This window comes from Pseudocercospora fijiensis, assembly GCF_000340215.1.
Source record: "Pseudocercospora fijiensis CIRAD86 unplaced genomic scaffold MYCFIscaffold_2, whole genome shotgun sequence".
Classification (NCBI taxonomy): Eukaryota; Fungi; Ascomycota; class Dothideomycetes; order Mycosphaerellales; family Mycosphaerellaceae; genus Pseudocercospora; species Pseudocercospora fijiensis.
Genome location: NW_006921533.1, coordinates 1,324,942 through 1,346,868, shown reverse-complemented (window position 1 = coordinate 1,346,868; position 21,927 = coordinate 1,324,942). Strand labels below are relative to the sequence as shown.

At 52.2% G+C, this 21,927-nt stretch overlaps 6 protein-coding genes across 6 annotated transcripts; 4 read left to right on the top strand and 2 right to left on the bottom strand.

Moving 5' to 3' along the window:
• Positions 1-49: 49 nt before the first annotated feature.
• Positions 50-1,332, top strand: MYCFIDRAFT_150584 (uncharacterized protein; the record flags this gene model as incomplete). Its single annotated transcript, XM_007924895.1, has 3 exons — positions 50-303; positions 361-595; positions 646-1,332. 3 exons carry the CDS (start codon positions 50-52, stop codon positions 1,144-1,146), a joined length of 990 nt encoding a protein of 329 aa, XP_007923086.1. The 3' UTR covers positions 1,147-1,332.
• On the bottom strand, positions 563-2,263 carry MYCFIDRAFT_161165 (uncharacterized protein). The gene is made up of 2 exons (XM_007924894.1): positions 1,443-2,263; positions 563-1,373 (listed from the first exon to the last, which is right to left on the bottom strand). Exons 1-2 carry the CDS (start codon positions 2,083-2,085, stop codon positions 1,165-1,167), a joined length of 852 nt encoding a protein of 283 aa, XP_007923085.1. The 5' UTR covers positions 2,086-2,263; the 3' UTR covers positions 563-1,164.
• Positions 2,264-2,470: 207 nt separating this feature from the next.
• Positions 2,471-4,909, top strand: MYCFIDRAFT_202156 (uncharacterized protein; the record flags this gene model as incomplete). The annotated part of the gene is made up of 1 exon (XM_007924893.1): positions 2,471-4,909. The coding sequence occupies one exon, from the start codon at positions 2,471-2,473 to the stop codon at positions 4,727-4,729; it is 2,259 nt and encodes a 752-aa protein (XP_007923084.1). The 3' UTR covers positions 4,730-4,909.
• Positions 4,910-5,144: 235 nt separating this feature from the next.
• Positions 5,145-7,201, top strand: MYCFIDRAFT_171416 (uncharacterized protein; the record flags this gene model as incomplete). Its single annotated transcript, XM_007924892.1, has 6 exons — positions 5,145-6,484; positions 6,513-6,552; positions 6,594-6,690; positions 6,717-6,722; positions 6,767-7,113; positions 7,142-7,201. The coding sequence occupies 6 exons, from the start codon at positions 5,145-5,147 to the stop codon at positions 7,199-7,201; spliced, it is 1,890 nt and encodes a 629-aa protein (XP_007923083.1).
• Positions 7,202-7,649: 448 nt separating this feature from the next.
• Positions 7,650-12,367, bottom strand: MYCFIDRAFT_124 (uncharacterized protein; the record flags this gene model as incomplete). The annotated part of the gene is made up of 3 exons (XM_007924101.1): positions 7,650-7,653; positions 7,855-10,850; positions 10,925-12,367. Coding segments are annotated over 3 exons (4,443 nt in total), but the record flags the coding sequence as incomplete, so codon positions are not given.
• Positions 12,368-12,968: 601 nt separating this feature from the next.
• On the top strand, positions 12,969-21,794 carry MYCFIDRAFT_130796 (protein kinase ATM/Tel1; the record flags this gene model as incomplete). The annotated part of the gene is made up of 2 exons (XM_007925976.1): positions 12,969-14,910; positions 14,995-21,794. 2 exons carry the CDS (start codon positions 12,969-12,971, stop codon positions 21,792-21,794), a joined length of 8,742 nt encoding a protein of 2,913 aa, XP_007924167.1.
• Between the last annotated feature and the right edge of the window lie 133 nt (positions 21,795-21,927).

Below are 21,927 nucleotides of genomic sequence, written 5' to 3'. Positions count from 1 at the left end.
AGCTGACCTTGATGGTCTCCCATTCCTTCCCCAACCACATCTGCTAAGCATGTATTCCTTCATCCTGCTAGCTCTGACGAGCATCCCCTCAACACATGCCTGGGGCTCCCTCGGCCACGAAACGATCGCGTACATAGCCTCCCACTACGTCCAATCCCACACAAAGACCTGGGCTCAAGGCATTCTTGGCGACACATCGAGAGACTATCTCGCCAATGTAGCGACTTGGGCAGATAGTTACAGATATACTGCTGCTGGGAAATTTTCTGCTCCGTTCCATTTTATTGATGCCGACGATAATCCGTAAGATAAGAACTCACTGAAGAGTGGGTGAGTTGCGAGCTGATTATGCAATATTAGGCCGAACTCGTGTAGTGTCGATTATGATCGAGATTGTGGTAAAAACGGGTGCTCGATCAGTGCAATTGCCAATTACACGACACGGGTACAGTCGACGAGTTTATCGGACACGGAGGTGAATTATGCTTTGAGGTTTTTGGTGCATTTCATTGGGGATATTACTCAGCCGTTGCATGATGAGGCGTATGAGGTTGGAGGTAATGATGTTGATGTGACATTCAATGGTACAGATACCGTAAGCTCCGGTTCGGTTTCTCATTCGTGCTTGAGCTGACAATATTACAGAACCTCCATCATATATGGGATACCAACATGCCGGAACAACTTCGTGGAGGTTACTCTCTGTCGGACGCCTCAGACTGGGCCAATGATCTGATCTCAGCAATCGACTCCGGAACGTACTCTTCTCAGAAGTCGTCCTGGATCTTAGGTCTCGACGTTTCGGATCCGAAAGGCACAGCGATGAAATGGGCCACTGACGCCAATACATTTGTATGCTCGAAAGTCATGCCTAATGGTGCTTATGCTCTGGAGAACTCCAATGACTTGTATCCGGAATACTACAATGGCGTGATTGATACCATTGAACTCCAGGTTGCGAAGGCGGGGTATCGACTGGCGAAGTGGCTGGATGATATCGCTGCTAAGCAGAGCGTGAGCAAGAGGGCTGTGCATGGCGAGATGATTGTTGAAGAAGATTTGAGTGGTGCTCATTTGCTGCCACGGGGACCAATGAGTCGAGCGCAGAGGAGAAGAGAGGCGATGGGGTATACCTGCAAGCATTAATCATGTCAATGTAGACCATCATTGTGCTGCATTGGCCATCCAATCAGAAATGATACCCCAATATCGCTCTGGATCTTCTCGTGGAAGTCCGCAATGTGGTGCCTTCTCGAACACCTCTTCATGGACTTCCTTGAATCCTATTTTTCGAGCTTCAACGGCATGATCGTGACAGTCGATGGCGCTGACAATGGGATCTGCCTTTGAATACATGTACAGTCTCGGCACTGCTGGATCCCACAAGGCGCGGTCATCGAGACTGCGACCTCTCAGAAGTCCCGTTTTTGGAGCCGTTGCACGACCTGACGTGTTGGACGGTATTGCGTTGAGTCGTCTTCGCTCTCGTGTGAGCATATCTTCTCGTCGTAGCAGCCAACACAGGAATAGTCCAGAGTATATGTAAACACGAATAAGAAAACGACCAACAATTCGAACCAGCCAATTCGAAGGAAGAGAGTAAGATATGGCTGTAACGGCTTGCTCAGCACGGGGTCGTCCAGGTAGGCATTCGAAGACAACTTTGTTCCAGATTCTAGTTGGCTTCCGATCTCGACTGTTCCACAAGCTCAAAGCAAGATGTGTAGCTACGGTGCCGCCACCGTTGCTAAATGCATGTAGGTGGATGATACCTGACTTGTCGCCGTCGGCGTCAAAGGCGTCGAACTCGATAACATGCCTTGCCATTTCCAGACGCTTCACCATCTTGGCATCTGAAGCTGTCATGTCAATCATCGAAGATTGAATCAAGAGAATGGTAGCGAACGGAAAGAGCTTCTGATATCCCGCAGTGTATTTGGCAATGTGCTTCGGTGCCGCGGCCATCCAAGAGCAGATGACAATCAGGGTTGGTGTTCTTCCTGGTGCAGTGGCTCCTTCTGGTCGATATACAGAGATGGAATCCGAGAGAGGCCTGAAGCCTTCAATACCGCTAGGCTTCGGCATGGCTCTTGGCCAGGTGATAGTTCTATCTGGCTCTCGATGGGTCTGTACTGCTTCAATTGGAAGCCTTCCTAGACCCGTCTCTTGCAGGTCCTGCTTCAGGGTGATCGGTTGAAGAAATGCAGGGCTTCATTCACAGCCCTACGACAGGGGCGAGTAGTAAATCATCGCATCATGAGCTAGGTATAATCATTAGAAAAGTGGATGGAGATGCAGAAAGAAGCAGGTGGGCCTTGTCAGAAGCATAGCGCAGGCTGAACCCTGAATATACCACGGATCTAGCCGAAAGCTTAGATTAGATACAAGCTGCATGAAATTCTCTGGCAAACCTAACAAAGTAAGATACAATAATGTACACTGTACACACCGCATTCACCCCTCGCCCAAGATGAAGCGCAAGATCGGGGCCTTGGAGAAGGTCGACGCCGACTTGCCCAATTTGCAGCACAAAATCAAGTCCGACGCGAGCTCATACAAGGATGATTTTATGGGACAGTGGGAGCAGTACACGTCTATGCTGCAGATTTTCTTGCAATCGCCCACCACTACCGACGACAATGGCATAGTCCGCCTGCGTGACTTGATCGACTTCATATCTCATGTCTCCGACTGCTATCCGAGCATAACAAAGAACTTCCCGCAAGACTTGATATCCCTTCTCGAATTGCACCACGCCACTCTCGAAGCCGAATTGCGCGACAAGATCGTAGGCAGCCTGGTGTTGCTGCGTAAGAAAGAGATCATGGACTCGATCACTTTGCTGAACACATTATGGCCATTGCTTGTTTCTACACCTTCCAAGTCGTTGCGAGCTTTGCTCTTTCAAAAGATCGTGTCAGATCTGCGTACATCGAACAATAAGACCAAGAACCACAAGCTCAACCGGGCTGTCCAGACATTGTGCTACAATCTGATCGCTTCAGACCCAGCATCACCGAAGGGACTCTGGGCCGTCAAGCTTACGAGGGAGTTGTGGAAGCGGTCGGTGTGGACAGATGCAAAAGCGGTCAGCGTAATGGAAGCAGCAGCGCTCAGTCAAGATGCGAAGGTGGTGACAAGCGGTGTGCGGTTCTTTTTAGGATCAGATCAAGAGCGAGAAGAGGCGGCGGAAGACAGCGACGATGAGAGCGATATCGATATGGCAAAGTTGCGACACCAGGTCGGCATCAACAAGAAGAGCACAAAGAGGGAGAAGGAGCTGAAAACGGCCAAGGCAAAGGTCAAGAGGAAGGAGCGACGCAAGAACACAACCCAGACATTGAACTTCAGCGCCCTACATCTGCTGCACGACCCACAAGGATTCGCCGAAAAGCTTTTTCAACAGCATTTGCAGCCCAGCCAGCCGAAAGTGCGACTGAATCTCGAGCAGAAGCTACACGTGCTACAGCTGGCTTCGAGACTGGTCGGTCTGCATAAGCTGACACTAATACCGCTCTATTCCTACTTCCTCAAGTACTTGACGCCAAAGCAACCCAGTGTGACCAGCTTTCTAGCATCGTTAGCGTCAGCCACACACAGCTTGGTCCCACCGGATGTGCTGGAGCCACTTATCGTGAAGATTGCTAATGAGTTCGTGTCAGAGGCAAGCGCAGCAGAGGTAGCCTCAGCGGGTCTGAATGGCATTCGTGAAGTCTGCGTGAGACAACCACTTGCGATGACGGAGACACTTCTTCAGGACTTGGTGCAGTATCGAAAGAGCAAGGATAAGGGCACACAAATGGCAGCAAGAGGACTGTTATCATTATACCGTGAGGTCGGTGCAGAAATGCTCAAGAAGCGAGATCGAGGTCGGGATGCTGCACTTGGCCTGCGAGCAGGCACCAATGCAGCGGCGCGGTTCGGTGAGGTCGAAGGTGGCGGCATTGAAGGTCTGGAGCTGCTTGAGAAGTGGAGAGAAGAGCAAGGCATTGGTGAGGACGAGGACGAAGAGGCATGGCGGAGGTGGGAGGCAGAGAGTGATGACAGCGAAAGCAGTGGCGGCTGGATCAATGTGGAGAGTGACGGCGAGGATATCAATATCTCTGATTCTGAGGATGAGAAGCCGGCACAGAAGAAGAAAGCTGAAAAAGCGGAAAACAAGGAGATCGAGGACGCTCCACAAGACGACGACGTGCGAACAGAAGGCCGCAATACTGCCTCGCTCGAGCCGGAGGCGGCGATCAGACGTGAAGAGGCTCGCCTGTCGAAACTTGCTACAACACATATCCTGACACCGGCAGATTTGGAGAAGTTGAAGGAGCTACGGCAGAGTGCAGCCATCACTGCAGCACTACCTACGGCCAAGCGACGGAAGATGATGCAAGCACAGCAGCTCACGAATGCTCAACGTCACGCAGATGATGAAGTGACCGCCGAGCAGATCGAGGGCTTGGCAAAGCTCAACCACAAGACGACAAAGGAAGAGAAAGTGGCGATGGCAAAGGAGGCCCATGAGAATGACCACCGATCCACCGCCGCAAGACGGAAGGAAAAGAAGGAGAGCGAACACAAGAGTACGACTAACAAGGAGAAGGCGAGGAAGAAGAACATGATCATGACGCTGGGCAAGGCGAAGAGAAAGGGTAAGAGGAGTCTGGTGGAGCATCGAAGGGTTCTCAAGGCGCATGTTGATCGCAAGAAGCGAGGTGGTAGGCGAGGAAATCAGTAGGGAAAGGGCTAGTCGCCGTAACTTCGTATGCTCGTTCGTAGCTTGTTGCCTCAGCTCGCGAGGTTGCGAATGAGGCGTCGAGGACTTTTGTCTGTGCAAGTGAAGCGCACATGCTAGCGCGGGACCAGCGCACGGACGAGTCGCTTTTCTATATAAGGCTTCCCAAACTTCTTACTCGACATCAACTTGACGTTCCCATACTCGGACAGGACATCAACTTGACGTTCCCATACTCGGACAGCACATCAACGATTCACGACGCACGCACGTCGCGCAATCATCCCAATCATATCGCTCACAACGCTACAGCAGCTCAATTAAACACCAATAGCGCACTCGAGGGCTTTGGCGAAGAAGGCTGCGCGCAGTAGAAACAACGCCGCTAGCAGCCATGGATACCCTCGACGCCAAACAAATGTGGCACCGCCGTCTCACGGCTCAGTACAGTCGGAAGTACACGGTGCCGCAACTGCGCGCAGCCATTAAAACCCGCCTTGGCTATGACCCACCAAAGTCAAAGAGCAAGGAATACTATGCCAACGTGATGATCCAGGCGGACTACACGATCTTCCGACTTCTCGACCTCCCAGCAGAGATGAGAAACCAGATTTACCGGCAGCTGCTGACGATCGGAAGCGGCAAGTTATCGACTGCGATTCTTCGAGTGTCAAAGCAGGTGCACTCTGAGGCGCGTGCGATCCTTTACAACGACAACGTGTACAAGCTCGGCATCTCAATCGATCATCACCTCGATTTGACACACGTCCACCGCAATTTCAAGACCGGGAACTTGTCGGTCAGCACTGCAGACAACCGAGAGCAGCAACTCCGCGAACCTGACTTTGTTCGAATGGAGAACACAGCACATGTCGCTCGCTTCAAGCACATCAGCCTCACTCTTGCATTCCACAATCGCATACGCATCCCTCCCAAGGCTAAAGACGACGAACGAATGTGCAATATAGTCTCCCGGACCATGAGCCAGCATCTCTGGCCTCTGGTCAACTTTCTCACCATATCGAAGCAACTCCGAACGCTAGAAGTCGTCGTGGAACAAACCGACGTTCAACTCTCGGAAGAGCTCATGGGCAAGGCTCTCTGGCCGCTTTCGTTACTCGGCCATGGTTTATCCATCAAGTTTGTGGGAATCAGCGATCAAATGGCTAATGACCTGCGTTCCGAAGTCGGGAACACTCCCTCGCCGGAACCTGGCATGAATACCGATCTGTTGAAGGCCCGAAGCTATGCTCAAATCATCGAAGCCTTGCAACAAGACATGGCAGACGCCGAATATGGTATCAACGCAACACCAAGCCAGCGCGATCAGTACGATCTTGGCTTGTCGGACGAGATGCAAGAAGGCGTCAAGAGCATTGGCAAGCTCTTCAATTCAGCAGAGTTTGCAGATGCAGAGAGGGTCAACGCAATCACCAAAGGCACCAAACTGCTTCAGGACTCTATCGAGGATAAGTCTCTACCAACACACTTACTGGCCATCATTGACAAGTTTAAGAGGAGCGAGGGCTACGAGCTCCGGCCTGAGCACGGTCGGGCATCTCAGCGCAGCACTCAGCATTTGGAAAACCAGATTCGTGAATGGAGAACTCAGCCCTGGTGGAATAAAAAGTGCTGGCATGGACGACATTTAGGATTCGTCAATTCTGCAGGGACAGATCTAGCCACCGTTGGAATAATCGTTCCAGCGAGGCATGACTCTGCTATACAACTCGGGAAGCGCATGGCATGTCGCAAACAGTAACCTTGCCTCGAGCATCAAACCCAGGGCGTGTCTAGCAATCGAAGGTGTAGGGATGGAGCCTTATGTGCCGCAATTGTGTACCCTACTGTTCTGCCGAAGGTCTAGGAGACTGGCATGAAGCGGCTTTTAGAGGCTGTTGGAGATTTTGTTTTTTTTTCTTTTCTCAGGACTGACCAATGGCGCGTGGAAGATGATGCATTCTGTCTTGACGCACTATCGACAATTGAGCTTTTTGTAACACGGGCGCTTTTCTTGCATATTTGATGGGGCTGTTGCAGGCATGGAGTCGACAGATGTACGAGACTTGGAGCTCCATCTTACAATCGAGAAAATAATTAATTTCATGAAGAAAACAATTCCAAAACAATCGGATCAAACTCCCCACAAACCACATTCCCATCTTGATCCAATTCCTGATTCTTCCCACTCCCAACATACCAAACATTATCCCCTCCACGAGCCCATACTCACACCTCCACTACAGGTTAAAGGACACACCACTCTTCTGGGTATAGCTAAATACGAGCTACAGTACGGAGGAGCAGATCTTTTGCAAGCCATTCCTGGACACTGCGCTCTGGCAGCAACAACGCATAGGATGAGCGACAGGAATCTCGAAAGCTTAGTGATCTGCATTTTGTTAGAGGAGATAGTGGAGAAGGAGGGCAGAGAGGCAGAAGTCTGCGGCGTCCATCGTGACAGCAATTTGGTAGCCTTATACACGTTGTTCGAAGGAAGTTGCTAGAGGCGTACTTGCGGCTCTTCCAGACTGCGTTGCCAAGAGAGCGCCGGATGCTTTTGCACTTGAGGCTTGAAGAGGGCGCAACTCAGCCTACTGCTCCTACGACCAAGCCGCAGCTCGTCGCCCTCAACGTGAGAATTGAAGCTTCCGTTGCGACCCGGAGTCATGGGCTGATCAACATCGAATACCTGCGACCTGTTGACGCGCAAGGTAATCGTCCTGACCCAGCCCTGCGGCGCTGGCAGAGTTCTTGAACATTTCACTGTTGAGCACGACTTGATATGGTGATAGGAGGCTTGATTGATTTCGATTTGTTTCTACTTAGTTGTCTCACGAGAAGCCATTTCTCGATGCGCCTCCTATAGACGCTTCATCGTCCTATACAAAAGTCAGTGGTTGCAGCGAAGATCGATGAAAAGTCAGCTTACCTCCAGAAAGTCAGTAGCCAAAAGTAATCTGCTCAGCTCATCGGCTACAACGGTTGCTTGGCCTCTTGCCGCTTGTTTGAAAATTGCCTGAACAGTATATCGATGTTGCTGCAGAAATATGCGTCCGGGCTGAGGTCCTTTGCTCAAAACAGCTGCAGAGATGATACGCAAGAGAGCTGCCAGAATGCGATGAAACTCTCGCAGAGCTATCGCGTTGTCGATATCCAATCCGATGTCTGGATCGGTACTGAACAGTCTACTCTCCTCGATCGTAGCAAAGAGACCCGAGTTGAGCACAAGTGCTGTGCCATCAGACGTCTGACAAAGACGGAGGAGTAACGCAAGAGCTGTATGATAGAAAGCTAGCGTGATGACCGTCTCCCCTTCGATCTTGAAGGCTTCGGCAACGCCACCAATGCTGCTGTCGACCAGTACGGGCACGAAGTTCAGCTTCATTAGTATTTTTAGTAGCGAAGAGGTGACCTTCAGACCTTGGTACAATGAAATAAGGCCGTCAAGGAACAAGAGCGCCGACACTCTGGTGACTCCACGACCGGAAAAGGCATCTTCGGTCACAACGGCCAGCAGCCGCTCGCCAGCACTTTGTACCAGTGAAAGCAACTGCTTAGCAGAGGCGGATGGGGGAGCCCCCGCTGTGACAGGCAAAGATGCAAGTACTGAACAGCTTGTCCGGTAGCATATGTCGCGGAGCGCCAAATCAGCATCGCCATCGGCGAGGACCTTCAAAGACACCCGGAATATGGCCAAAAGGCGTTCGATGGCCACATTGGCGGTCTGCTGAGATGCATCATGCGAAGCAGGACTGATGGCCTCGGTTAAGGTAAGTGTGAGTTTTGCAAGCAAGCCGGTGGCCTCAGGGTTGTCGCTCAAGCTCTTCTCGAACTTTGGGAGGACTACTAGAAGTCCTTGCAGTGAGAGGGCGATCACGTCGTTAGTGTTCAGTCCACCTTTCGTGACGATAAGGGACATGAGTTCCGTCCAGGCTTCGAGAGCGTCGGTCCGAGCATCGTGTATCGCAAGCCAGCTGTTCTGACTGATGAGAGAGGCCAAAATAGCCTTGACTTCGTCGTTGGCTCGCTCCACCTCAGAGGCCTCCTTGACTACACCACTTTCCTTCAGTTCTCGTTTGCGTAGTGTCAACAGCTCCGTTGCCAAGCCAATGTCAAAGAGGTCCATACTTGTCGAATAATCTTTCATGCAGCTTGATAGGTCGACGTCCCTGAAGAACAAACATTGTGCGTAGTTTGGCTCCAGCGCATTGGCTGTCTCAAGGTCAAAGAAGTCGAGGAGATCAAAGATGGAAGCAGTGGGTAAATTCTCCCCAGCCGGGAGCTTGATCGTGCCAAGTAATGCGCTGACAATCTTCTCTTGCACCGAGAATGAGCTTTGTTTCGATGCCATGCGTAGATCGGCAGCAGCGAACTCGAAGAAAGCTTCTCGGACCCGCATGAAGTCGCGAATAGCATGAGCCGCACTGTCCAAGAGGAGGTCAGGATCCACGGTAGATTTGAAGTCCCAAAACGGGCTCACTGAGACGGGAAGTTGTGACCTCGACAAGGCTGGAAGGAAGTCCATCGCACGAAGCTGCGGCTGCACGATTTGCGATGTTAGCGGCGAGACTGCTAGCTTGTTCACCACCTCGAGGCATCCTCTTTTTACGCTCAACAACCAGGACCTGTATCCAGTGTCTCCAATAACCACTTGCAGATCGGCAGCTCGTGCAGCGATGGCGTGAAACAGCGATTGAGAGGTAGCAAATGCAGTCTGTGGGAGCACGTCTACTGTGTGCTCGTAGCATGCAAAGCCCAACAAGCTGTGTCCGAGGCTCGGTCTGCCATCTGAGGCATCGAGACTCGCATGGATTAGTTCCAAGATTGCCCTCGCGCGGACAAGCTTCAAGGGTGCTTCGCCACTCTCCAGATCCCATTCCTCCAAGTTGAAGTCTTGTTGCAATTCCAGTGTAAGAGATGTGCTGACAGGCGCGAAGAGCCCAATGAGGCGGTTACTCCGGCCACGAGCTCCGTCTTCGGGGATGTCAGCGAGCTTCCTCGAACACCCAATCCGCTGCAGAAGTGCAATGCTCTCAAGGCTGATCTCAACATGCTTGCAGACAGTGAATTGTGCAACATGGACGACGCAATGAAGGTGCGTTAGGAGGACCTCGTCGACCGAAGTCAAAGTCGAGCTCCCCACTGGTTGCTGCTTCGAAGTCTGGCTGACGATAATTGGTCGCACAATATCCAGGTAGGTAGGCTGAAGTTTCCAGGCCAAGCTCAGGATTTGTAGTCCTCTCAGAACTGCTTGCACGACAGGCGCTGATGGTTCAGCATTGTCCAGAGTATCAATACTGATTTGTATGGTCGCAAATAACGAGTTAACGACGCCTTTGTCGAAGATCCATTCCATCGCACGCGCGAACGGATGCAGGCGAGCATAGGAGGCGAAAGATTTCGTCTCCATTGTGGCTTCCACAGCTACGTTGGATGTGTTTGCCAGTAGTACCAAGTCTTCGTTGAATGTAAGCAGACACTGATGTATGAAGTTGAGACATTCGTATCGTACGATCTCCACCATGCTTGCCTCGCCTTCCATCTCCATGCGAGGTACCTTTTTCGCGAAGATTGAATCCATGACGAAGTCAACATATGTGTCGATACCAGCATGGCGATGAGGCGCACCCAGGTTCTCGGGGAACGGTAGATTTTCCATAGTAACCTCGGCGGCATTCTCTATGGGAGACACGAGGGCATTGAGCAAGCTGAGAAAAGATGCGACAGCTTCTCCATTCGTTGCAAACATCATCAAGTATTGCTTTGCAGGATATGGCGTTCTGGGTTGCGCTCGGGACAGAGTTGAACCATCGAGACCGCTGCTCGATATCCAGCTGTCCAAGAGAACCCACATGCCATTGCGAACTTCCAGGCTCTTGTCTGTGAGCATCGCCGTGAGTAAATCCAGACAGCATGCGCGAATACGTGGCAATGAATCACTCCGAGCGAGCTGGAACATGACCTCGCCAAGGTGGACGGATTGCTCCACGAGAAGCCATTTCCTGGCTTCAGGACTTGTCCGACATATGTGCGCGGCAAGACCTAAATATGAGTCCAGCATGATATTTGTCTCCGGCTCTTCGAGCTGAGTTTCGTTAGCGATGCGCTCTTGGCCAGTGATCTGTGGTGCAGCGGGCCGGTCTTTCAGATTAGAAGCGTAAATCTGCAGCTCGGAGAAGATCTGGTTCCGCTGACAGCGTATGATTTGCGGAGTCTTCCAGCACCCATAGCAGTCTCATCGAGTAAGAAGCGATGAGCATTGTTTGCCGACTTGTCATCGCATGCTATTGATCTAAGTAGCTGGCAGAATGCGGCAACCCGGGGTGTAGGCAGACGCTGCGAGACCCATCGAAGAAAGCCATACAGGTTGCTCTCCTTATCCGCCCAGAAGTCATGCGCAGCTGCAGGGTCATCTTGATAGGCACAGGCCATAATGACAATGAAACGTTCCAGGTCCAAGCTAGAGTCGGCATTCTCGTTGCCTTGCGGCAAGAAGTTCCGCCTCTTCTCATCTTCCTCAAACTTGAGCTTTCTCAGAGCATCTGGCATATTGGTGACAAAAGCGTCGGTGAAGACTTGCAATTCGTGCATTGTGACAGCCGAGAAATCGTCAGAGGCACGGGGCATTGCGACCACACTGACGGCGTTGTCGACGAGGAAGTCAACGATTCCAGTTCGTGAAGGATCATGCCAGGTCACAGGTTTGAGAAAAGCGGCAGCAGCAAGCATGAAGTGGAATGCTTTATCCCTCAGCGCCTCGAAGAAGAGGTCCATACGAGCCTCTTCGCCAGCTCGCCGGTCGGCCTCACTTTGATTAGGCTCATTCGTCCCGGTTGCGAACCTTGCGTTGTATTCGGCGAGCCATGACACCGTGGCGGCAGCCCTCAAGTTGCTCTGCTTCCACTGCAATCGGGTATTGCCAGCAGCAAAAAGCATGTGAAGCTCGCGTGCAGCACCCACAGTGACATTGCCTTGATCCGATGCAAAGTGAGATGCGCCGCTGATCAGAACCGGCAGATAGTGGATTGTGATGTCGATATCGGCCTCCAGAGCTGCAGCTTTGCTGAGAAATGCGCGGTAGTCCTCTACGTAGACAAATCCTGAGCGAATGAGGTGGGCAAGCACAGCAGACAGCGATTCATGCTGTCGGGTGAGTAAGAAGCGCTGAACCCGAAGCGCCTCGCCTGTGTCGCCTCCAGTGCCTTGGCCGGTCATGACCAGCTTGTCCTTATATTCAGCCATCTTTTTGAGAAAGTTCTCGATATCCGTCAGGCCGTCCACGCATTTGCGCCAATATGCAGCCCGACCTTGACCAGTGACTATCGCACTTGAAGCTTCTTTGAACGCCTCCGTCATCTCATCATCTTCACTCTCGTCCTCCAGGCCCAGTTGCAGCAAGAGTCGCAAGCAGTCCAGCAGCGCTTGGCGCTGTTCGTGAAAGCGAATCATGGCGCGAAAGACCAGAGAAGGGTCGTTCCCGCTTCCATCTACCTGGGAGTGGATGCACAGTTTGGCCGCCTCGACCTCGTCCAGGTCCAGCTCGTCTGCGACATTGATGGCTGCCTCTCGAAACTCATCTCGCACGCGGTATTCGACATGGTCAATGGTCAGGGTGTCGGGTGGCGGAGTCGTCGTGGGCTGGACGATCTTGCGGCTTTCGTCGTTCTTTTTCTTGCGCTCGAGCAGTTTCTTCAGGTCTTCATTAGAGGCATCCAGCTGTTCCTGTAGACGCTGGAGATTGGCCAGTCGAGTTTCGCTGAACTGAATCAGATCCCGCTGCAGAATCTGGAGTCGTCGCAACGGATCATCCATGTCGGAGAATCAGGCGGCGGCGGCGGAGCGGGAGAGGGGGAGGTCGATGGTGTTGGCGACGGCGAGGTCGTTCCATGCGCGGCGCGGCGAGGATATGTCTTTGTTTGAAAAAGCTACGCGATCGTCACGCGTGCAGCTCCATCAGTGACAGGGATTGTTGCTTATGTAACCGCGGCTTCACTTCTACTCACGCGATGCCCGTCCTCCATCCCCAAGTTTCGTGCAACACACACCATGTCAACGTCGCGATGAGTGATGAAGCCTTGCATTCTTCGCATTTCCACCACACACGCCATTCACTGGTTTCAACCGGCCGCACATCGTTCCAGCACAAAACGCCAATTCGCAACTCAACTCTAATGCCACGCGCCTCGATATCGATATCGCTGCTCTTGTGTGGCGCTTCCCGCCGCGATAGACGCCCGCCATGGCCAGTGTGTCCTTGAGAGATGCCTTGGAAGGCATTCAGTCCGGCGCGGTCAAGGCGCGCAGCGATGGCATCCGGGACTTGAAGCATATTCTCGACTACAACCGCAACAGCGCCAGGATCGGCGAGCTGAGAGACGGCGAATATAACACCATCCTCGAGACCTTGTACAACTGTGCTGACAAGGAGAAGCGAAATGCTCTGAACGGCAAGACCGCGACTGCTCGCACCTCAGCCTCGAATAAGCTGGCCGACATCTCCAATGCTCTGCGGCACACTATCGAAGCATCTGTCCAGGTCTTGAAGCCCAAGACTATCAGCGCGCTGTTGAACCATATCCAGGACACGATTTTCATTCGAAAAACTGAGTTCTGCATGCCTGTGGCTCTCGATTATGTCAAATCCATGAGGGCTGTATTCGAGTACCAACCACATGTGGTCTCACTGCAGGAAGACGGCAGCGGCGAGGATTGCAGATGGGATGCCTTAGCATTGTTTTGCATGGACTGCATAAGTAAGATTGAGCAAGACCAGCCTTCCGATGGCGATCTCCTGTCGACAGCCGGGACTACGAACGGTTTCAGCGTCCGTTCTTCGCGCTCGGTCGTCAAAGAGTCAGCAGGCTCACAGGGAGGTCGTCCTTCTCTCCGCCCGATTGCGGAAGAAATGGTGGCATGCATTCGTTACCTGACAGCTGTGCCCACAGTCCCACTCAAGAGAAAAGCCGAGCCTCTACTCTGGACTATCATTGAGGCATTACAAAAGTCAACTGTCTCTCACAAATCATGGGCGCATGCATTTGCCGCCATTAACAACATTATTTGCTGGTCGCGGACAGAGGACATCAATTGCACCAGGAAATTCGTTAGCCACATCGTCAAGATGATCAGACATTTGTGGAGATCCAATGTCACCAAGGATGCCACCTGCCAGATGCTAGTCACGCTTTTGCTGCTGGAACCTTACATTCTGCTTTCCATGCAGCAGTCCGCTAGCCTGACTCTTCGACCCGAGCTCACCGGCCTTTTACATGGCCTCCAGGCAGACTACAACAAGCGAAAGGAACGCGAACAATTGCGCCTCGATGATCTCCGGCTGGAAATCAACCCAAGAAATGTTCCACATGGCAAAGTTGCAACGCCACTCCTCACTTTAAGGTGTCTGGGACTTCAGACAGAGTCGAATTGGCTAGTAGTGCACATCATGGCATTCCTGCACCGTGCCATTCTTCCGCGATCTGCCACATCTGACGAGCTCGAGCAAGCTTCAGAGCGTGAAGAAGAGGCGGACATTAGCCAACGTCCTCGAAAGCGTCAACGCACCGAGGACGATTTCACCAAGCTGGTCTCAGCGATCACTTTCGGAACACAGCAGGAGCGAACGTGTGCGCTACAAACGGTCGCATTTCTAGCGCCACGAATGCGCTTCAGCTTCACCCAGTTAAGAAGACTGCTCGATAGCGCTGCAGTGAGTTGCAGCGATGAGAATGGAGTGATTTCCTCCTGGGCATACATCACCTGTGCGTCCTGCGCCTCGCAAATTAATGCTTCCGACCGGCAACTTTCTGCACGCTTCTCTTCAATCTGGCAGCTCGCCCTTCGCTCGATCAGCAACCCTTCATCTTCGCGAGCGGCATCCTTCTCGTTGTTCGTGCTGTTCAGGCTCCGGCGAGTCTCATCGCAACATGTGACAGAGTTGCTGCAAATTACCGAAAGCATGGATCTGAATGGTCCCAGTCAGATGTCGGACGGCGCGATCTGCTTGTTAAGTGTCGTCCTCGAAGCCTCACAAGAGCTTAGTCCAGCTGCCGGCACTCGCGCAGCGGATGCGGCTGCTGGATGGCTGTCACGCTGCTTCACACCTAGCCGTCTGGAAGACAAACATTACACCGGGGCTTGCAACTCCTATGATTCTTCTGATGTCCTCTCGCTGATAACGTCTTGTTTGGGCAGTACTGCACACCCCTTGCCAGCAACTGGAATGCCAGTCTGGGATATTGGGGCCCGTGGTTGGTTGCTTTGCCAAGGCGACGAAGAACTTATCACATACTTACTTCTCGCCAGCGACGAAGGCTCCGTCTTAGACGACAAGCTGTTGTCTTCAGGCATTGATGCAAGTATCACACCCAAGCAGTCGACACGTCCATCTGTGGAAACGCTGCTCATGAGTCATCTGTCTTCCGAACTCTCGCGGACGATTGACACGTTTACCGGTCTCGTACGCTCGCGGCAAGTCACCATGGATGCTTTCAATACACTATGCAAAGCCTGTGTGTCTTTCATGTGCGCTTCTACCTGCGTTACTTTCAGAGACTCGCGAAAACATGAGCAATTGCATCAAAGCACTAAGAAGCTGCTGGGACACGTACAAGATTTTGTTGCTACACCAAGTACAGATCAAGATAAGGCTGACATCTTCTTGTCGGTCTTTACATCTACCTTTCCATATCTGAGAGGCGCAGAGCAGCAATCAAACCGCGCAGAACGGTCCGGGTGCCAAATGCTGGCGTGTGCGACCATCAAGGAAGCGATGACCCGGCGACAGAGTGCGGACATCGTCAACGGTGATGATGACTTCATGGATCTTGATGAGACATTTGACTCACAAGACAGTCGCCCAGGTCAGAACAGTATTGTCCAAGCAATACCCTATAGCGACCTCGATGCAGCATATAGCTTATCGACGCTAAGAAGCAGCAGCATGCTCTATTCAACGGCTGCCATTACTATCCAAAACCAATCAACTGCTCCGACGGCGGTCATGGCATCGACTCATATCACGGACTTTATTTTGGAGCTTCCGGTCGATGCTATTCTATCATGCCGAGACGTGATATCCTCATTACCGTCGATGGGCCTTGTCCTCGGCGCCAGCGATACCACTCGCTTGATGACCCTCTACCTGGACCTCCTCGCCAAGTCGACCTACAAGGCTTCTGAAGTGGCCATGGGCTCACTCTTGGATGTCATGCTGAGTCTGCTCGGTGTCTGGACTGATCCTCACAATAGGGACGCTCACAATCTCGGCTTAGATGCTTACGAATGGTTGATCACTGTGGCCGTGCCTAAAGAACTTGTTTCGCACAATGTGGTCAAGCGTTTGATGAATATTCTCATTCAGCTTTTCAAGATCGACGCAAAATATGGTCTCAATACCGAGGCCAACACTCCACGCCTCGTCTTGTTCGAGCTCCTCAAGACTGCGCCCGTTACAGCACAGTTTGAGTTGACGGACCGGATTCCTGAGATTTTCGGCCTCTACGTGCTGTCCCAGCATGAAACAATTTTTGACGAGCTGCTTCATGATCTCATGCATAATCAGGACTGGTTCGAAGGAACTGTGATTCGACTACGCTTTTTCGCCAAATTGGGTTCCAGTTGGCCTTCGTTACTACGTCGATGCGTATGGCTTTTATTTGACAGTGCAGGAAATATTAAGGATGCTTCCGCTCATGCCAAGATCTGTATCAGTCAACTCGCATCTGCTCTTCCTTTGCGTCAGCCTCGGGTGCTATTCACGCTTTTTGCGCCTCAGCTTCTCTGGTCATGGACTGGCGGTCAGCTTGGACTGGAGGACTTGCCTTTCGAAGCATTTGAGTATGATTCGGTCCATGATCTCTTGCGGGCGAATGAGTCCGAGGCATTGGCTCAGATCACATTGCAAGGCAACGAGAAAGCCATGGACGTGGTGACGAGAGCCGTGAGGATGATGGCACGAGATGCTGTGAAGCGCTCATACGCCAAGTGCCTAGCCTATTGCATGGCGTACGATGTTTCCAACCCAAGAGAGCCGGGAGCAAAGAGCAATCCATCTGAAGAGCGACTGCGAGAAGCCATCGGAGGAAGAGTCGAGCATCAGAAACTGCTGATCCGGCATTTCCCTGCCATTGTGGGACACTTCTACCTACTTATGAAGACTGACGATGTTGGCGATACCTGGCTCGCAAAACGCGATGGCTATGCTGAGATGGCCAAAGCATTAAAAGACATGAAGGTGTACAGCCATTCCGAGCGCAGTTTGCCCGAGACCCAGGATCCTTGCGTCAGCGATCGTTACTTGCCCGATGAGTTAGAAAGACTATACAAGCGCACGCAACTTCAGGTCACAGACTTGTGGTCGCCGTCGTCATTTTCTTTGACAGCTCGAATGCTTGTCAACGAGATAGATGAGTCTCTCGGCTCTTTGCACACATGCCTCATTATTCGTCGTCTGCGCATCTTCATCGCCATGAGCGGTGAACTTGCCACTGATGGCTTTGGTCTGGAAATGTTGATACACTCTTTGCGCCCTTTCGTGAGTGACAGCGAATGTGCCGATGACGCGCTAGGTGTGCTCCAATATCTCTTCAATAGCAGCAGATCATACCTACGGGGTTGTCTGCCTTTTGCGACTGGAGCTATCATCTTGCTTATCCTAACAATGAGGAAACACACCCAACTGGCAGCCGACCGCACTACCCAGGAAAGTCAGCGCACGGCCACTATTGAGAAGATGATTTCCTTTCAGAAATGGCTAGTGGACTGCTTGGCGGCACTTACCAGAGAAGAGCCCGATACTACTTACAAACCGCTCCTGGCATCGCTTCGCGGAATCCAGCTACCGGGCAACGGCAGATTGGGTAGCTCAGAGAGCAAATTGCTGCTGTTCTTGCTAGATCAGTGGCGATCAGGAGAACCACTTTGTTCGCGACAAGACATTCTTGAAGCTCTCGCACTCCTCGCCGAAGGGTTCATCTGGCCAGACAGCTTGTCTGAGGACTGCTTAGGATTGGATAAGGATACAGTGCACTATGTTCAGCCTCTCTGGGAAGTCCTGAACACCTCAGCATTGAGTGACAAGTTCGTAGCCTGGGCAGGAGAGGCTATCGGAAGGGCATATGCATGCACGGGGATCCGTCCAGAAGAATCAAAAGGTCAAGAATTTACCATGCTGAAAGAACTTCCCAAGGGCATGGTCAGCCCCACGACTACTTCAAATTCAACCATCATCAAGCACATCTGCCAAACTTTGTACTCAAGGAAGCGCTCAGAGGCTGGGCTCGCAGAGTTCACTCTGCGCAAAATCCAAGAGTCTTTCGCGTCCGCAGGAGATTCTGACGAGGCCGTTGAGTTTTCACAGCTACTTCCAGACGCTGTCTGCGCAGCAATATGTGATGGCACCTTTGGCTGGAACCCAACGCCATCGCAACTCGAACCCGATGCAGCCAATGCAGAATCATTGCGACAGGCCCTTGAAGCACCTACCAATGATTCTATCGATCAATGGGCCAGCAGACTTGCGAAGTTAATCAGTGCCTGGTCCGCAAACAACGCGATTGTTTACTCTCTTGCTCCTCTCGTACAGAACATCAATGGTCTGGCGGTCCAGCTTCTACCAAGCATGATACACATCTGTCTGCATAACGAACTGAACTCAGTACCCTCGCTTCGCCAAATCCTCTCAGAGGTCATCGGCGTCTGCATGCCAGATGAGAGCAAAGCACAGCTGCCGAAGCAAAAGTTCTTCTTGGAAATCTTGCTCTATCTGCGCAGTCAGGAACTGCCGGGAGAAGCCACGAAGGCTGATCGACTTAATTGGCTCGATGTCGATTTTGTGGTTGCCGCAGGAGCGGCTTCACGCTGTCGTATGCCCGCTTGCGCATTACTCCTTGCCGAATCCGCGGCTCCTGTGGCCGTCCCACAACCAAATCGAAGGTCAACTAGCAGAGCGTCTACATCGCAGCTGCAGCCGGCACCCATACCAGAAGAGCTTCAGATGGCAATCTATCAGCAAATAGATGAGCCTGATTCTTTCTATGGAGTATCACAGCCAGCGACCATCGATTCTGTGCTCCAACGCCTCGATCACGAACAAGACGGCTTCCGAAGCTTGATGTTCCGATCTGCACAGATGGATAGCCACATGCGGCATCTTCATCGGGTGCCTGAGCGTGATGCAGTAGGGATGGTCCAATCTCTTTCAGCACTGAACTTCAATAGTCTGGCCTTTGCAATGGTCACACAAGGCTTGGGCGATCTGACAAGCTGCGCAGCGCCAATGCTCAATGCTGCGCAGACATTGCAGCAGTGGGACATTTCAGTGCCGGATTCACGTAGTGAGGCATTGCTTACCTTCAGCATCCATCAGGAACTCAGTCGAGCCAGTGACCTAGACCCCGTACGGAAAAAATTACGCAAAGCAGTCTTGCAGCATATCACGAACAGACGCCAAGACGGCGATGGAGCAAGTCCTACACATGTATGGTGTTCTGCATTGGCTTCTCTCACAGAGATCGGCGAAGTTATCTCCAGCAGCAATGAAGCCGAGATGGTATCAAGATGGAGGGTGATGCAAAACAGGCAGGATTGGATGCAAATGGCACGATTCCAAGAGGTCAAGCCGTTCCTGGCGAATCGACAAACACTATTCGGAGTCATTAGACAAAACGCTGCCCTGCAGAAAGGCCTGCATCTAGACGAGAGGCGCTGCCGTGCTTTTGAAGTCGAGGCCCTTCTGGCAAGCTCTGGTCTGGCTCGCGAGCATTCTCAACTGCAGGATGCGTTGACGGCCACGGCAACATTGAGCGATATGATCGAGCATTGCAGTGCTGTCAATCTGAGAATCGCTGGTGCAGTGAAACTGGAGACAGCGACTGTCTTGTCTGAGGCGGGCGAAATGACAATCTCAGTGAAGATGCTGAAAGACACCCTCGGCATGTCAGACCTAGACAGCCAAGAATTACAGGTCGGGAGAGCCGGCCTACTTGCTCAGCTGGGACATCAAATGGCCGAGGCGCGATTGGAGAAACCTGAGGACATTCTCGACCGATACCTGACCCCTGCCGTGAACGAGCTGCATGAACACCCCGACCAGAAACAGGCTGGCAAGGTATACCACGAGCTTGCTAGCTTTTGCGACAAGGAGCTGCAGAATCCTGGCAACGTTGAGAACCTCAATCGCATCACTAAACTCCGTCAAGCCAAAGAAGAGGAAATTGAAGCGTATAATCAGGCGATACAGGTCGCGAAGAGAAGTGGAGGCGATCGGACTAATCAGCTGAACAGATCACTCGTGCAGGCCAAGACCTGGCTTGCCATTGACCGGAGCGAGGAGCAACGTCTCCAAGCAACCAAACAACAGCTGGTCTCTCTGAGCTTGCAGAACTACCTCCGAGCTCTTGCCAATTCCGACGCGTATGATCTCAGCGTCCTCCGATTCTTCGCCATGTGGCTCGAGAATACTGGCGACATGGAAGCTGATAAAATGGTAGCTCGGTATCTGCCCAGGGTATCGAGCTGGAAGTTTGTTCGCCTTATGAATCAGCTCATGACGAAACTTGAAGACGGCGTTTCGTCGTTTCAACAAGCGCTAGGAGCACTGATGTTGCGCATCTTCAAAGAGCATCCTTACCACAGCATCAACCATCTTTTCGCGGCTTGTCAGAAGCCGAAAGGCACAAACATCGATTCGGCCGCGCAGGCTCGCTACAGCATCGCCATGCAGATCCAGAAAGATCTGCAATCATCTCAGAATGGGAAGCTCGGTGAAGTCGTCAAGAACATCTTCCGTGCCAACCTGAGGTATAAGAACCTAGCCGACAGAGCGCCGGATCAGTCTCAACAAGGCACCAAGGTGCCCATCTCTGAAGTACCGGAGGCAGGGGGCATTGTGAATTCAGGTACAATCAAACATCTGCCGCCTATCACGCTGGCAATCCCGCTCAGGCCTAGTGGTGATTATGATGATGTCCCCAAAGTCGCCAAGTTTGGTGGAGACGTCTCGATCATGGGCGGCTTGAGTGCACCGAAAATGCTCAAGCTCTGGGACACAGCAGGTAAGGAGCACAAGCAGCTGTTCAAGAGCGGCAAGGATGATTTACGGCAAGATGCCATCATGGAGCAAGTCTTTGAGGAGGTCAGCAACATGCTTCGCAACCACAAAGCCACACGGCAGCGTGACCTGAAGGTGCGGACGTACAAAGTCATTACGCTGGCGAAGACGTCGGGCGTCATTGAATTCGTCCCGAACTCGATCCCTCTGAACGACTTTCTGCGGCCTGCACATAAGAAGTACTATCCGGCCGACTGGAATGATAATCAGGCGAGGACGCTAATCTCGAATGCGTGGGACGGCGGGGCGGGAAGCCAAGCCGATCGCATCAAAGCTTTCCAGAAAGTGTGCTCCAAGATGCATCCTGTTATGCGCCACTTCTTTTTCGAGAGATTCACAGATCCCGACGAATGGTTTCAGAAGCGAACGGCATATACTCGTACGACAGCGAGTGTGTCCATTCTCGGCCACATCATCGGCCTCGGCGATCGTCACTGCAGCAACATCCTGCTTGATGAAAAGACGGGAGAAGTTGTGCACATCGATCTCGGCGTGGCTTTCGAAGCAGGCAGAGTGCTCACGATCCCCGAACTCATCCCCTTCCGCCTGACTCGCGACATTGTGGATGGCATGGGCGTCACCAAGACCGAAGGAGTTTTCCGCCGCTGCTGCGAGTTCACTCTGGACGCCGTGCGCGAAGACAAAGAGAGCATCATGACCCTTCTCAACGTCCTGCGCTATGACCCGCTCGTTGAGTGGTCTGTCTCGCCACTGCGGGCCAAGCGCATGCAAGAGGAAAGCAATCGGATCAACAATGGGATGATTGGGGGTGATGCGGAGAACTCAAGCAAGAAGCGGGCGCATTCTGCTGGCGAAGCTGATCGTGCACTGGCGATCGTGGAGAAGAAGCTGGCGAAGACGATGAGTACGACTGCGACTGTCAATGAGTTGATTCAGCAGGCGAGTGACGAGAAGAACCTGGCGCTGTTGTTCCAAGGATGGGCGGCGTTTTTCTAGCGCTGTGCATTGCGTCCAGGCGGCATTTGTGCATGAACAAGAGAAGGCATGAGGTGAAATCGAAGCGCTTCTTCGGCGCAAGAGGCATGTGCATTGTGTGCAGTACCATACATTTTATCTTCAGGGCTAAACT